This window comes from Setaria italica, chromosome IX (genome assembly GCF_000263155.2).
Source record: "Setaria italica strain Yugu1 chromosome IX, Setaria_italica_v2.0, whole genome shotgun sequence".
Classification (NCBI taxonomy): domain Eukaryota; kingdom Viridiplantae; phylum Streptophyta; class Magnoliopsida; order Poales; family Poaceae; genus Setaria; species Setaria italica.
The window spans coordinates 28,727,551-28,743,788 of record NC_028458.1 but is presented as its reverse complement, the minus strand read 5'-3'; the positions used below and the strand labels follow the sequence as shown (position 1 = coordinate 28,743,788).

The 16,238-nt window shown below is 41.5% G+C and overlaps 1 protein-coding gene across 1 annotated transcript; it reads right to left on the bottom strand.

The window, feature by feature from the left end:
• Positions 1-10,274: 10,274 nt before the first annotated feature.
• Positions 10,275-12,803, bottom strand: LOC105915149. Its single transcript, XM_022829722.1, has 4 exons — positions 12,720-12,803; positions 11,648-12,110; positions 11,406-11,481; positions 10,275-11,057 (listed from the first exon to the last, which is right to left on the bottom strand). The coding sequence occupies exons 1-4, from the start codon at positions 12,801-12,803 to the stop codon at positions 10,922-10,924; spliced, it is 759 nt and encodes a 252-aa protein (XP_022685457.1). The 3' UTR covers positions 10,275-10,921.
• Positions 12,804-16,238: the final 3,435 nt, after the last annotated feature.

Below are 16,238 nucleotides of genomic sequence, written 5' to 3'. Positions count from 1 at the left end.
CCCTCCTGTAACTTGCCGCAAGTTTCTGGGCTCAAACTTGCAAGTGTTGCTGTTGAAATAACCATCTATGCTAACCAATGCATTGCATTCGTGTAGAGCTGCATCTCGCCGACGGCTACTACGAACTGCACCCGGCGCCAGAAGACGAAGGTGTAGCTGAGCTCCTGCCTCCAGAAGCCGAAGCTGCCCAAGAAGACGAGCAGTTCCCCTCCTCCTTGCTCGAAGGCAAGCCCCGGATGCATGAATCCCCTATGATTTACCAGACTTGCGCATGCCTTCTTTAACATGCTTGTGCATTTACGTATAGGAGTTGTTTGGAACCATAGATGCACAACTTAGCTCCCTTGATCTGAACACTAGCAGTTGGACCGAGTAGATGCTTGCTTAAATAGGAAATGGTAAAAGCCGAGTGATGTCCTGTCACTCGCGAGTTGTAGGAGTTGGATGTTTACCCTTCTGTTACAACTATAAGGACGATGGACGGGGCAGGGTTTTGGGTAACTCTTTGGTGGTCGGTCGATCGCCCCGTCTGTCTAGGAAACTTGCTAAGGCCCGACAGTGGTGGTGTTCGTGATCAAGTGTTTGAAAGTACTAATCTCATACCTAGTATGGGATGGGGAAGCCTAGTACCTGATCGAACTAGGGCGTGGCTTATACCCCTGATGTCCCTGGAACGAGGTTCTCATGGTGCATCATGTGGGTGCAAGTGCGGTCACAGTACGGCAGAGGCCGGGACTGTGGAGCATTGCATGCCAAGGGAAGTTTGGACCTGACACGCGCCTGGGAATTGATGGGGACGGCCGACACAGGAAGCGCCCCTTGTGGTGTGCGGATGTCGTGAGATTAGGTTCGCCATGCATGGTTAAAAAACTCAAATCGATTCATCTGCCTCTCACAGTTTGAGACTGCTTGATCTCTATGTCACCCTGAGTAAATAAGGAATCTGATGATATGGTCTTGTTGATGATGTATATACCTTTGGTTGGTTCTTGGTTGCTTAGAATAGGTTGCAAACTTAGACTGGATAATGAACTTAGAACCGGAGCTAAAACTTGAAAGTAGGGATACACCTAGCGCTTTTGGCAAACAAACCCCTCAGCCAAAAAGCCTCGCATGTCTAGAAGAGATAGTTTAGCGAGCTTCCTGTCGGTTAAGTCTTGTTGAGCTTAGTAGCTCAGCCTTGTTGTGGCTCTTCTTTTTCAGGAGAAGTTGCTGCCTCTGAGCCTCCTTCTGCCGGTACTTGGCCGCCCCAACTCCCTCCGGGTTGGATGGTTGAGTGGGATCCCTCCTCGGACGGCGAGGAGAGGGATCATTGACGTCCCGGTTGGCCTCACCAGGGATGCCCGACCCCGACGAGTTAGCTTCCGCTAGCTGTTTTACCTTTTGTTGTTTTTCTGCTGAACCTTGTAAAACTCTGATGTTGTTTTTATGGCCAAACTAAATGGTTAATTTGTTAACTCAGTGGACTTGTTGTATTCTCTGGAACCGCTCACCTTCGTGTGGGTTTGCTATTCGGTCCTGTTCAAGTGGTTAAATCGGATGAAATCCGACGGCACTTCGTGTTTACTCGGTGTAGGCATGAGCGTCGCGTGTCATGCGGCTAAATCATGTTTAACCAAGCAAATCCAAAGTGGATCCGCCACACCCATGTCTAAATATCCATTAAGCCCTTTATACAAACCCCCTTGATTATGTCGTATTTCCTACCAAAATACAATATTCTCCAAAATACAACACATATGCAATAATGGGGTTATTCCAGATGCCAAGTGGCGGGTTAGCATAAGAATAAGCATGACAACACTAGTTAAATAGCACTAAAAGTGTGTCAATAATAAGGGTCAACAATCCCCCCACTCTTAGCTCTTGCTCGTCCTCAAGCAAGTTAGGCAACTATAAACTTCTCTAGCAAGTTTGAACAAAGATTTTGAACTAAACCTAAGCAAGCGAGTCAAGTACCTAGCCTTCAAACAAAAGATCAGAGGAGCAGCTAAGATAATCAAAGTATGGGTGTTCAAAGATTTATCTAAGCAAAGATTCCTCATAGCTATTATGCAGAACCAAGTAACTCCAAGAATCAACTGCACTTACTTTCTAGCTTTCTTCGAAGGGTTTTTCTTTCATCATAAAACAATCTCCCTGCAGCAAAATGGAAACAAGAATTCTTTTCCACGTGCTTAGATGTCACTCAAAATGGAGGCTATCCTACTTATTTGCAAGCTCTCATCTCTCAAAAGTCACTCAATTATAAGGTGGAGCTTGGGTAAGCGTAGCTGGAATTAGAACTTATATTATCGAATTAAGAAAACTCTCTAATGGTTGCCTACCTTCTGAGCCATTGATCATAAGAATATCCACATAATGTGAGGTTTTCAAGGATGAGAAGATATAGAATGGTGGACATGTGCAAAGGCAAATAAAATAATGACTCTTAGGCTCAAGCGATGTCCTCAATGTTAGAATCCGTTCAGTAAACAAGTTCATCTTTTCTTTGCACCTCTCTTTATCTTCATGACAGTAAAAACTCCTCCTTTATTTCTTTCTCTCTTTTCCTATTATTTCTTTTTTTTTCCTTTTCTCAATACTATTCTTTCTTTCCTTCCTTCTTTCTTTCTTTTTTTTAATCTCTTCTCCAAACCTCCTCATAACACCACACCATAAAATCAGTTTTAGATCCTTCGAGAGACCTTCCAGGAATTTCCTGCGTGAAAACCGAGGCAAAGGAGCCCTAGGCCGATCGGCCTGGAGGGGACCAGGCCAATCGGCCTGACCTCTCCTTTCCTCCTCTCTAGCTCTTTCTTTCTGGTGAAGCTTCCTTATCTTGCATCTGTCCAAAAATTTCATAAAGCTCGATGTGAAACGGAATAGATCTTCGTATAATGGGTTGTGTTCAAGGAGTAGGTAATAAATTGATAATTTTATGGTTCGAGTTTAGGAATTCAGTAGAAAATATGATTGCTCCAATAAAGAACTCTCATTACTGAATATTGACGAGGCTAGAAATCAGAGATGGTAAAAGGATATGATCAATGCTCAGAATTAAAGCAAACCAAGAGAGAGCGATCCTAACTCAAATCAAAGCATCAATTCTTGCTTATGGTGGTATGAATAAATATTTTTAGGCATTGGGTAGGATAGGCAAAACTCTCAACCTAGTAGAAAACTTGATCAGTCTTGTTTTTGTAGAGGTTTTAGATAAGCAATAAAATTTTAAATCACCTCCAATTCAAGCCTTACTCATAAAGCATAATCAAAACCAAAGCACTTGATGATCATAAAGCATGGGCATTGCATAAACAAACCGATTACTAAACTCCACAACAAAGATTTAGAATTCATGACAATGCTGATGATCCAAAGTTGCAAAGACAAAATAAAAGACAAGCAAGCCAAGGTAGACACTAAAAACACTCGCACGATCCTCAAATTTATTCATGCTTTTCTTCTCACAAAGACACTAAAGTAGAGATCTAGGCCTAAGTCTTCCCAGAAGCTTAAGAAGACTACTACTTTATCTACTTTTAATTGAAATAAAAATACTAAATTAGACTCTCACATGACTCGACTCAACCAAACTAGATCCAAAAACTCATACGAGCGGAGATCCCCCCCCCCACACGCTTAAAATCTACGACTTCCTCGTCGTAACCATATGAAGTAAAAAGGGAGAGACGCTCATAAATGCACTAGTGATGCTGCTTGCACACGGAACGGTTGCTGCTTCCTTCACCATGAGCCTTGTTCTTCCTCATGTTGCCGCACATCTGGAAGAGTTTCCTCATGTTCCTTTGCAAGAACTTGAAGTCATCATCCTGACGGCAATCATTATCTTCTACTCTTTGATCTAGAGCTTGCAAGGCTTGCATGACATCCTTGACAGCATCAAAGAGGTAGTGGATGTTCTTCCTGCAAGCGGTGTAACACGTACTATCATGCTCCTTCGGTTCTAGCCCGTCATCTTCCTCCTTGCTTTTCTTCATCTCATCAGCCCCATCCCAGTACATGTTGGCATCTTCTTCGTCATCACGGCCTGTAGCACCCTAGGATCCAGGGCTCCTATCATCCTACGTAGTCAGCCAGCAAGTACTTGAGCATCTTCTTCACATAGCTCTTGCGCTTGATCCCGAGGAGCCTTGCTGAACACCTTTTAGGAGTGACGACAACCTCCTTCTTCTTCTTGGTTGCTTCATCATCACTTGAGAGGACGATGAGCTTGCAATCCGCGAGCTTTCCCGACGGCACCTTGCCTCCAACACTGATGCGAGTGTTACAAGCAGTCCTTGGTGGAGTTTTAGGACCCAACTTGCACCGCTTGGTTTCCATGTGAAGGGTGAAGGTGGCAGCCAAGGGAGGGGGTGGTGCCGATTGGCTTGGGGAGATCAGGCCGATCGGCCTGGCCTCCTCCTTCGCCAGTTGCAGCCCCCTCTCATCTCTTAAGCTCTTGGACATCGCCACTGCACTTTTTTTCTGGTTGGGTGGATCTGAATTGCTTGTGTAGATGCAAAACTCAAAATAAAATTGTCCTCATTATATACTCTTGAAATCTTGGCCAAGGATCCATACATTTCCAAAAACTTACTCACCCTTTCCTGCAAAAATTCACTTCTATATTTTGTCATTACCAAAGATGGGAAATGGGGAACTGAATCGGAGGCGAAAACCTCCCAGTCTGATCAGCCTGGGGCTACTGGGCCGATCGGCCTAGGGGGTTTTCAGCCCTTTTGCCTCCCAAATTTTCATGGAAGCGCATACATCTAAAAAAAATCTAATTTTTCGAGTCCCACACAAAAATTCAAAAGAAAATAACAAAATTTAAGATAAAGTATGTACAAGGTACCTATTTTAGTGTCGTTAGGCTTGACATGGTAGTTCCTCCTCTAGGGTGTAAACATCAACATAATTGATAGGCACGACGTCAGGTTCCAAGAATACCGTTAGTCGTTATCCATTCACAATATATTGATCTCCTTTGACATCCATGATTGTCACTACTCTGGTAGGTGATACAGAATGAACCATGTATGGTCCATCCCACATGCTCATTAATTTTCCTTTATCGAAGAGTTTGAACCTAGAGTTGAACAGTAGCACTTTATCTCCTTCTATGAATTCTTTCTTGTGAAGCCTTTTATCGAACCACCTCTTTATTCTCTCCTTATAAATGCTTGCATTGTGGTCAGCTTTAAGCCTCATCTCTTCTAAATCACTGATTTCTTAATTCTTCTTTTTACTCTTGTAGCATCAACATCAAGATTCATCTCCTTTAGAGCCCAATAGGCTTTATGTTCGAGTTCAACGGGAAGGTGGCATGTTTTTCCATAGACGAATTGATACGGGGTCATACCTATAGGTGTTTTGTGAGCCGTCCTGTATGCCCATAATGCTCCATCTAGCTTTTTTGACCAATCCTTCCCTCCTTTGATTACCATCTTCATCAAGATATCCTTTAGTTGTTTATTAGAAGTTTCCGCTTGTCCATTTGTTTGAGGATGATAGACTGTAGACACTCTATGTTCGATCTCCAATTTTGATAGACATGTGCCAAAATCTTTTCCCATGAAATGTGATCCTCCATTGCTGATCAAGATTCTTGGCCCTCCACACCTGGGAAATATTATAGTCTTGATCATGTCAATTGATTCTCCCGTTGATGGCTTCTGACATGGAATAGCTTCTACCCATTTAGACACGTAATCAACCATGACCAATATGTGCTCAAATCCGTGTGAGTTTAAGAATGGTCCCATGAAATCTATACCCTAAACATCAAATAAATCCACCTGCAAATTGTAGTTCAACAGCATAGAATTTCTAGCTGAAATATTTCCTATTCTTTGGCATTCCGGGCAAGTAGCAACGAATCTCTTTGCATCTTCATGCATCTCTAGCCAATAAAATCCGCTTGCCCAGACTTTTGCTTGAGTTCTGAAGTGTCCATAATGTCCTCCATATTCTGATGAATGAAATTTTTGAAGTGCCGCTTCTCTTTCTTCTCTTGGTATGCATCTTATTAATACTCCATCGGCTCCATATCTATATAGGTAAGGTGCAGACCAATATTATTTCTTGTTTTCAGCAACCACTTTTCTCCTTTCATTCCTATGTAAGTGATTTAAGGGAGCTCTTTTTATTGCTCTAATAATGTCATTCATCCAAGTATCCTTGTTGAGGATTCTATAAATATGATCCTCTCTTATTCAATCCTCAATAGGCTCTTTTCCATCATCTTGTTGATACATTCTCGACAAGTGGTCAGCCACCACATTTTCTGATCCCTTTTTATCTCTGATCTCCATATCAAATTCTAGTAGCAGCAATATCCAGCGAATCAGACATGGTTTAGCATCTTTCTTGGACAAAAGATATTTAATCGCAGCATGGTCGGTGTACACAATCACTTTGGAGTTCACAGTATAAGATCTGATTTTTTCAAAAGCGAATACTATTGCAATCAATTCTTTCTCCGTGGTTGCATAATTTATTTGAGCCTCATTTAAAGTCTTGCTAGTATAGTAAATTGTGTGTACCTTCCCTTCTTTTCTTTATCCAAGGACTGCTTCAATAACATAATCACTTGCATCACACATTATTTTGAAAGGTATCCAATTCAGAGGTTGAATGATGGGTGCGCTGATAAGTGAGTGATTTAAAGTTCTGAAAGCTTGGGAAAAATCTTCATCAAACTCAAAATTCACATCTTTTTGCAGGAGCTATGTCAATAGCTTGGTGATCTTTGAAAAATCCTTATGAATCTCCTGTAAAATCCAGCATGTCCAAGAAAGCTTCTCAATGACTTGATGCCTCTAGGCGGAGGAAACTTTTCCATAGTTTCAATCTTTGCTTTATCAACTTCTATCCCTCTTTCTATGACAAGCCCAAGTACTATTCCTTGCTTCATCATAAAGTGACACTTCTCCTAGTTTAGGACAAGATCAACTTCTCCACATCGTTTAAGAACTTTATCAAGATTTTCCAAACAGCTGTCGAAACTTGTACCATGAACTAAAAAATCATCCATAAATACCTCCATGATATCTTCAATGAAATCCGAGAATATAGCCATCATGCAATGTTAGAAAAAAGCAGGTGCATTGCACAACCCAAAAGGCATTCTTCTATAAGTGAAAGTTCCTTATGGATAAGTAAATGTGGTCTTATGCTAATCATCTGGGTGTATAGGAATCTGAAAGAACCCGGAATATCCATCAAGATAGCAAAAGTGAGAGTGCTTTGCTAACCTTTCGAGCATTTCATCGATGAAAGGCAAAGGGAAGTGATCCTTCCTAGTTGCCTTGTTTAGCTTTCGGTAGTCGATACACATCCTCCATCCCATCACTATCCTCTAGGGGATCAACTCATTCTTCTCATTTGTCACGACAGTAAGTTCTCCTTTCTATGGTACGCAATGCACTGGGCTCACCCATTCACTTTGTGGTACTGGGTAGATTATCCCAGCATTAAGCAATTTGATCACCCCCTTTACTACATCGTGTATTGCATGGGTTAGTCTTCTCTAGCCTTCCACAACTAGCTTAGGTTGTTCTTCTAATTGTATCCAATGGGTGCAGAAGGTTGGACTGATTCCTTTTAAGTCTTTTATCGTGTACCCAATCACTTTTTGATGCTTTCTCAATAAATTCAACAACTTCTCAATTTCTTGTTCGCTCAACTCGTCGCTAATGATAACTGGATACGTCTTATTGCTCCCCGAAAATTCATATTTTAATCCCTTGGGTAATGACTTCTGCTCTACATATGGTGCTTCTGGTTCTTGTTGTACCAATTCTCCAATATCTTCAAATTTTCCTTCCTCCAGAGTCCCATATTGAGGTGACAATGCATCAGTCGCTTCTCCCAATTCGTTATCTTGGTCATCCTCATTATTTTCCATTGCCCTTAGTAGAGGAACCCTGAAATTTTCAGCAAAGCATATACTTTCTACCTCCTTGTTATCAGGAGATAGATGAAAAATTTTCTGAGATCCAGGCAGAAAATCATAAGTGTATTTAGCACCATCAAGATTAATTGTTACTTTGTCTTCTCCCGTATCAAGCACAACATTTACCAACTTAAGAAAAGGTCTACCAAGGACTATATCATCATGTTTATCATGGCAAGCATCAATTACAAAGAAATCAGTTAGTACAAATTTATTTGAGATGTTAACTTTTAGATCTCTAAGCACACCCAAAGATTCGGTTGTTCTACCATCTCCCATGATCAATTTAATTGGTGCTGGAGCAAGTTGCAAAGTCTTACTAAAAATTTTATTATAAAGTTTCAAAGACATAACAATTACATGTGCTCCAATATCCTAGAGTGCCTTGTCGATAATCTTCCCATTGATCATGCAATCGATATGCAGTGTAGGCAAATGTGATCCTTCGTCTTGATTAGTATCAATCACGTATATCTGCGCTAGACTTGCGAACGGTGATGCTTCAGGCTTTACTCCCATGACTCTATTTACTTCAACAACGTATTCTGGGTCTACTTCTTCTTCGCTGAAAAGTTTTTGAATAATTTCTCCAGTTGTTTCCTTATCAAGCACATAGCCAGTGTGTCTCTCTAGTAGAAAATCTGTCTCTATGGCGCTGGTTGACCCCTTTTGATTTGGATATGGCCTATGTTTATCAAATATCTTGCTGAAATTGATAGGAATCTAATCCATTTGTTCAAACTCTCGCAGGGGTTTTGCATTCGCCAAGCTTCGAACGTCTGATGTTTCTGATTTATTGTCTTTGATGCATCGGGTAGGTTCCTCCTTAGCATGTGGTGGTTCTTCTTCTTCTTGCACCACAGGTTCTTCCTTCTCATCCTTCCGGAGTTCTTTTCTGAAAATTCTAGCAAGTATGTCCTTGATTTCCTTGCTCTTGTGGTCCAGATTGATAGTTATCCCATTCTCTATTTACGGCTACTCCTCTACTGATTTTCTGTAGAAGTCGTGTAGCCTCCCTGAGTGTTTTTTCCATGAGGTCTCCTCTTGCACACATTTAAAAAAACTCCTGGCATTTTGGGGTTAGTGAAAAATAAAATGTGTGTAACAACACATCACCTGAGAATCCAAGCTTAGATCCTTGTTCGAGCAGTCTGTTGAATCTATCCCAAGCTTGATCTATTCCTTCGTCTTCTCCTTGCACAAACATCATCACTTCCTTCCAAAGATTCTAAAGTTTGTTCTCAGAGAAAAATCTCCCACAAAACTTTTTCATTAGTGTCTCCCAATTCTCCTTCGCATCGAAAGAAGCTTCTGCATACCATCGTTTCGCTTGACCTGCAAGTGAAAACGGAAATAGATTCCACCTGAACCAAGCTGGCGGAATTTCTTCTTGTTGTAGCGTGTTGCATAGCATCGTGAATCACTCCATGTGTCTATATGGATTATCAGTCTCCACTCCTTGGAAAGGATTGGTTCCAACCATGTCAATTATTCCTTTATCCAAGATGTACTCCTTGGCTGCAAGCACTGAGTCGGATTTCTGCATGTCGAATTGATCAGTTAATGGAATTGCATAATCCTTTAGTGACTTTTCTCCTTCCTCCTTGTAGTGATTGATCAGAGCCTAGACACCATAAACAAAAAACAAAGGTTTTTCTTTTCTACACAAAAAGTTAGATGTTAGAGGTTAACAAAAATTAATACAAAGTTAAACGTAGCAAAACTGACTTGTTCCTCGTCAACGATGCCAGAAAAGCTTGTTGACAACAGTTAGCACGCCAATTTGTGAACCGCAAGCGTACGGATCAGTCTTCCTTAGAGTAATCCCCCAAGGTTTATCAATCCGTGGAACTAGTGGATTTGCACGCTTAACTAAGCACTAATCTATGTAAGCAAGGTTCTTTGTATAAGACACTACTACATAACACGGTTTTAGTAACACCAACTTGTGTTACTATAGCTCAATAAATATGTTACTAGGTCTCCTAGTAACACATCTTGTTAATGTTCCCTTATGCGATGTTACTTCAGCGTAATCTACTCGAACAAAAGATGTGTTCCATTACATCCAAAAAGTGTCACTACTTTGTAACACAATTAGTGACCTAGTGGAAACATTTGTTAAGTGTTACAAAGATTATCTTTAGTAACATATTTGTTTAGCTCTAGTAACACTTCCACATTATGATAGGAAACATAGCTTGCAACAAAGGAACATAATGTTTGTAACACACATTTTACCTATCGTAACACATTCAAAATTTTGAAATAAATATTGCTACGCACTGCATATGGCAAATAATGTTGATATGAAAAATCACACAAACCATAATTCTCAAAAAATCACAATAAGGTACATTGATTGTAGAAAGGAAACCAACATATTATATACACATGTGATAGTATATGCATAAAAGTATAATTGTACAAAGAAAATGTATATAGGAACTAAGGGCACAAATTATTTACAACTGGATTGGAAATTTCAATAAAAATATCTAGAAATTCTAAAATCCATTGTTTCTTGACCCATTCTTGATATTCAGCCATTCATCATTTCAACCTGCATTGAGAAATATGTTGTTAATATGGATCATTTCAAATTGCATAGAGAATTAAGCTATTAGTAATATTATAAATATTAAAAAAGTAACTATAGTATACTGAAAAACACAAATAAAAAAAGAGAAGTTCAACAGCCGAGTGCTGATAGATTAATCATTCACCACATGAGTTTTGGAGAGTGAAAAAGCAGGATTTACAAATTAATCTAAATTTCGAACTAATTTTTACATGAGGGTAGGAGTTGCAGACCCAATTGGTGGAGGGTGATTGGGTGAGGGGTGCGATGTGCGACCGTACTCATGAGCTGAACTTTGAGACAATAAATTAAGGAATCAAAGAATACGTTAAATACATGAACGAAACAATAATAGGATATGGAGCAGAGGTGCAGAGCAAGTTCCCTGAGATATCACAACGTCATCTCCACCGGCATCCATGCCTCTTACATTCCGCACCACTACTCATGAGTCGAGCCGCCCGCAGCTTGCACCCTTTGTAGCTATGTGTCTGCCACATTCCCCCCAACTTGCAGTGTTTCGAGCCAGCAACGGCCCTGCTCGAACATGGCAGGATTTGCAGCCAAAATCACAGGGTAGATGTTCAAATAAGATTTGGGTGTACAAACAGTTTAAAACGAACTTGACTGTTTTACTATCAAAGCAAGCCTTGTACTATACTTAAGACCATCAGTCGTATGCATTTTCCACGACAAGGACAAGTTCTTGCTCAATTTTCAGTAAACATATGTATTCAACAATGTGCAGCAGTGCCAAGATATCGAAAATCCCAGTAATTCTTCTAGAACTATAAGCGTGACTTTGAAGGGAAACTAGCAGTAAATATAGAATGCTCAGTTCAACCAAGAATCAACCAGCAGTCATTAAAGGTGAAGGGCACTCACCGGTAAGCTGCCGGTGGTGATTCAGATTGCCGACAAGATCTGGTTGCGTGGAATCGACGTGCCCCAGAACCAAACTCTAGTATAGGGGTGAGAGAATCATGAGCCAAGAAATAAACTGGAATAAAATTAAAGAATGCACTAAAATTAGTTGCAAAGAACTACACCAATCTCTTTGAGTAGTGTGCTTCCATGCATCTCTCAATCTTGATGTTTCTCTGAACAAACTGAGATTTTGTATTCACCTGTTGAGGCATATAGTCGAACACCTTGTGTGTTGGCAGCCAAATTACCCCTTGGATCAACCGTTACAGTCCAGCTGCTTGGTCCGTTCGATGAGGTAACAGGAAACAGCCTCCACGACGGAACCGCAGGAGGCGTGGTGACCGGCGGCAGCCCAGGAGCGTGCGGTGGTGCGGGCGCGCGGGCGCGGGGACCGGCAGGCTGCGACAGCGCGCGAGCGCATGGGAGGCGGCCTGGCCGCGCGAGGATCACCGGTAGCGCGCAAGCCTGCCGGCGCGCGGCCACTAGGACCGGCGGCGGCGCACGAGCAGCACGATGCCGCAAGGAGAGGGTCGAGTTTGCGGCGGGCAGGCACCAGGCAGCGACGGCTTGGCCTAATGGAACCGCCTGAGAGAACGGGAGCTCGAATTGGATCGGAAGAAAAAAAAAGATTTGGATCTCCAAAATTTGGCCGAAAGTGGTGGCCTGTGACGGTCCTTAGCGACACCTCGCTCCAAGAGTATCCTAAAATTTTTTCCCCCAAAACTATATATTCGAGACTCTTCTAAAAATATTTTTCTCAAAAAAGTATCAAACCATAGAGATCACTAATAACTAACCCTAATATTTCAAAACAGCCCACATCATCATAATTAGACCCATTAGTTGGCTGGTCACCAGATACTTCTAGTGTAACACCGTTATCTACCTATATTACGGGACCCGCGTATCAGCCTCCCTTTCCGATCTTCTTCTTCCTCTGTTCTTTCCCGTTTTCCCCGTCCGTGGATCCAAATCGAGGCAACGCCAGCCTCAGGCACTATCGGAGGAGCACGTAGGGCCGCCCGCAGGAGGAGCAGGCGTGGCCGCCTGTGGAGGGACCTCGTGCGGCTGCCAGCTAGGCATGTCCGCTTAAGGGAAGCTTGCGTCGCCGAAGGACCTCCCGTTGGCCGCCTAATACTCGCCGACCAAATTCAATTGCTCGCACAGGAAGCTTTCTTGATCCGTTACGAATCGATTTTACTACCCACCTTTACAAATCCATTGAACGGAAAGTTGGAATTTTAACTTTCCCATCCGCCTGTTTCCACCTACCTGAGGACGAGCAATCCGTTTGCCGCCCCTCACCCCACAGCCGCCACCGCTCGCCCCACCGCCGCCTCCGAGAACAGGAACCATCGCATGATGGTGGAGACGGTTGGCTAGCGGCTCCACCAGCACCAGGGCGCAACCTCCTTCGTCGTAGCCAACAGGATGCTACTCGCCACCGCCGCCCCTCGCCCCCCGCCGCCGCAGAGCTTCCTGCCTCGCCCGCACGCAAAATCTCGCGGGAATTCTCACGCGCGCGGGAAGGGGGCAATTGGGGGAAGATGGATGCCACGCAAATATGCGTGGTGACGGGCTCTATTTTAGTATCACGAATAGCTTGGGAAGTTTCGGGGAAGCTGTTGGAGTCTTTTTTTTTTCTTTTTTCTCCCTAAACAAGGTATTAGGGGTAGGATACATGTTCTTTTAGAGTTGAGTCATTGACAAATGGGGACAGGAATATCTAGGGCCCACCAGCGGCAAGTGGATGCATGCGAACGGTACATGATTGAATTCACTTCGACAAACAAGTCCCAATAAAAACATCTGAACTAATGGTATTAATAGATTTTCACATGGAAGAGGTAATAAATAGCGTAGATCCATTTCAATTCTAAAAATGTATTTATTGCAAAAAAATGTTGTTTAATGTTTTAAATGAAAACCTTGTAAAATCAAGCCTCTATTAATTTTTCTTGTAAAAAAGGTAACAATAGCTATTAATCACCTAAAGTCTTTCTAATGAGGGAACGGAAGACTAAGAAGATGTACTCTAAAGTGAGGCCAAACTGAAGCATATGATTTTCCACATTTATTATTTTCTTGGATAAATTCTTTGTAGGAACGTCATTAGGGTGTACTTTGAATTTTAGAATTTTCAAAGAAAACTTAGGTATTATTAAAAATTTAAAACTACTAGAATACTAGGTTATAATCTATACAAACATTTCAATTTTGTTTTTTATACGATCTTAAAATCTTAAAATGCATATGTTTTACTCATGTATAAACTCTAATAATTTAAAGATCCTTTTATGGAACGTGTAGTTGTCAAGTGTGAAGTAATTCCAATAAATTAACTGGTACACATATGGAGGGAGTGTGCACCAATAGTTGATTTGAGACCCACCTAGGATTCATGTGGAAGGGGTCCATGTAGCAGCGATGAGGAGGGGTGTGTGAGGTGACAACTACCCTTGATGTGGGCTCATATGGCAATATGGTGGATGAGCGCCGTGCCAGATGGCTCCAGCTAGTTGATGCGGTGCCACGGAACATTGATACGGATGGTTGTACGGCTTGACCACTCCCAACTGAGTGGGGCTCACATGGCAGTGACATGGAGCGTGTGTGACGTGACCTCCAACGACCGATACGGCACCTACACCCACTCGGGGTTTCGATTCCATTTTTCAACTTTTTTTATCAGGATCAAAATCACAATTTTCATTAGATTTTGAATTTTTTGTTAAATATTTGCTTAAATTTGGAAATTTTAAGAACTTACAATCATTATTAAAAGCAATAGATAATTATTGTTCAAAACTAGTCTTATAGCTCATTGGTCTCGCAGATACTTTCTATGGGGAAGATCCCTAGTTTGAAACCACCTTGACGATGTTATTTTTTTTATTATGATCTAGACCAGTGGAGGAAAGAGCATTGTGTGTGTGCGCTAAATGGTAGTCCAACCTATATACGAATTAGGGCTCACCTTGTAACACTTTAGTTGTAACATTATCTTCTATGTGTTACAACATACTACTATTTTTGTAATATTTTATATGTAATATTAATTTTGTGTTACTATATAATCGTTGTTTGTAGCACAATTTTACAAAACAAATGCTATGTGTTACCAAGTTCGTATGTAACATATACTTTTGTGACTATGAAACTCCTTTGTAACACATGGAAGTATGTGTTTCAAGAGTGTGTTACGATATATTCGTTTTGGAGTAGTGAGATAGGATTGAACTAACAAAAGAACTAGCAATCTAGATTAAAGCAGATTGAAAGTATGAATGTAAACAAGATAGATAAAATGCTTGTCCTAGAGATCTAGAATCACTTGTAGATGTAATCGCCATACATTAATGAACTAGATCTAAGTGTTGTTGTGAGAGGATGTGAACCATGTCCAACACTTTCCCTCTCGCACATTGTCACTACACGAGGCTACTCAATTATTGAACGATAAGAATACGGTATGATGATCGTTCTAGGTAAGCAAATAAGCAACCTAAAGTAGCGCTAGCCAGCCATTACAGGAAAGAGCATCATCAAGATATGATAGATAATAAACAGATCTTAAACAAGAGGTTCAACGATTACAAATCAAGATCTCCATACAACCTCTAGGACATACAGAGACTTTACCCCATGATCTTACACATGTTGACAGAATTCTGGGTAAAAATCATCCTGTAGATCAACTGGATCGAAGACGACGACGAACTGGGGCAAGAGTGCCCTAGGATGATTGGCCTGGGCACCTCTAAGCTGATCGGCTTGGGAGGTTTCTCCCTTCTCTGGTACTCCACTTCATGTAGTTTCTTGTAGATCCAATCTTCTCTCCGTTTTTCCTTCTCGTGGCGGCAGTGAATGGTGTTTACGTGGTGTTTTGTCCTCTCCCTCCAACTCTTCTTCCTTGAAGTCCATGAGGGGGTATTTATAGTCTCCCATAGGTGGCAGCTCTGGGTCAATGTTGGTGAAAAAACCCTAGAGATCATCGTAGACTTTACGCTGAAGAAATGGGAGGTCGACCAGGCCCTGGAATGGGTCAGGCCGATCGGCTTGGGCCCTTCCTGGCCTTGCTGGTCCTCTCCTTCCTCATGCTGGCTTCCCTCGACGACCCATGTCCAGATATCCGTTAAGCTCTTTATACAAACCCCCTTGATTATGAGGTATTTCCTGCCAAAATACAATATGGTCCAAAATACAACACATATGCAATAATGGGGTTATTTCAGGCGCCAAGTGGCCGGTTAGTATAAGAATAAGCATGGAAATACTAGTTAAATAACACTAAAAGTGTGTCAATAAGGAGCATCAACAACCAACTAATTTCTTTGCTATTGATGCTTGCTATGATAAACATGATGATATAATCCTTGGTAGGCCTTTTCTTAAGTTGGTAACGTTGTTCTTGATACTGGAAAAGGAAAAGTAACCATTAATCTTCATGGAGTTAAATATACATATGATTTTCTGCCTGCTTCTCGACAAATATTGCCTCTACCTCCCGATGATGAGGGGGTAGAGAATGTTAGTGACATGATGAGGGATTAAAACATGAAAATTTGGGAAACAACAACATGTATTCAGTCATCATAAGCGACAAGTTGAGCAAGGAAGAAACCAATAAGTTGCTGGATTTATTGAGAAAACATTAGAAAGTGGTTGGATACACAATCAAACACTACAAGAAATGTGCCGATCTACGATGAAAATTTTATGGCACATTTGTTCTCATCATAGATCTATGACGTTTTTGGCTTAAAACATCATAAAGTTTCATATCCAAGC

What these genes read in the sequence shown, in the direction of transcription:
- LOC105915149 (XM_022829722.1), bottom strand. Translation starts at nt 12,803, where the DNA reads ATGGTTCCTGTTCTCGGAGGCGGCGGTGGGGCGAGCGGTGGCGGCTGT. An exon ending in AACGGATTGCTCGTCCTCAG is followed by an intron (nt 12,111 to 12,719) that starts GTAGGTGGAAAC and finishes GGACCGTCACAG; the next exon opens with GCCACCACTTTCGGCCAAAT. An exon ending in TCACCACCGGCAGCTTACCG is followed by an intron (nt 11,058 to 11,405) that starts GTGAGTGCCCTT and finishes ATGTTCGAGCAG; the next exon opens with GGCCGTTGCTGGCTCGAAAC.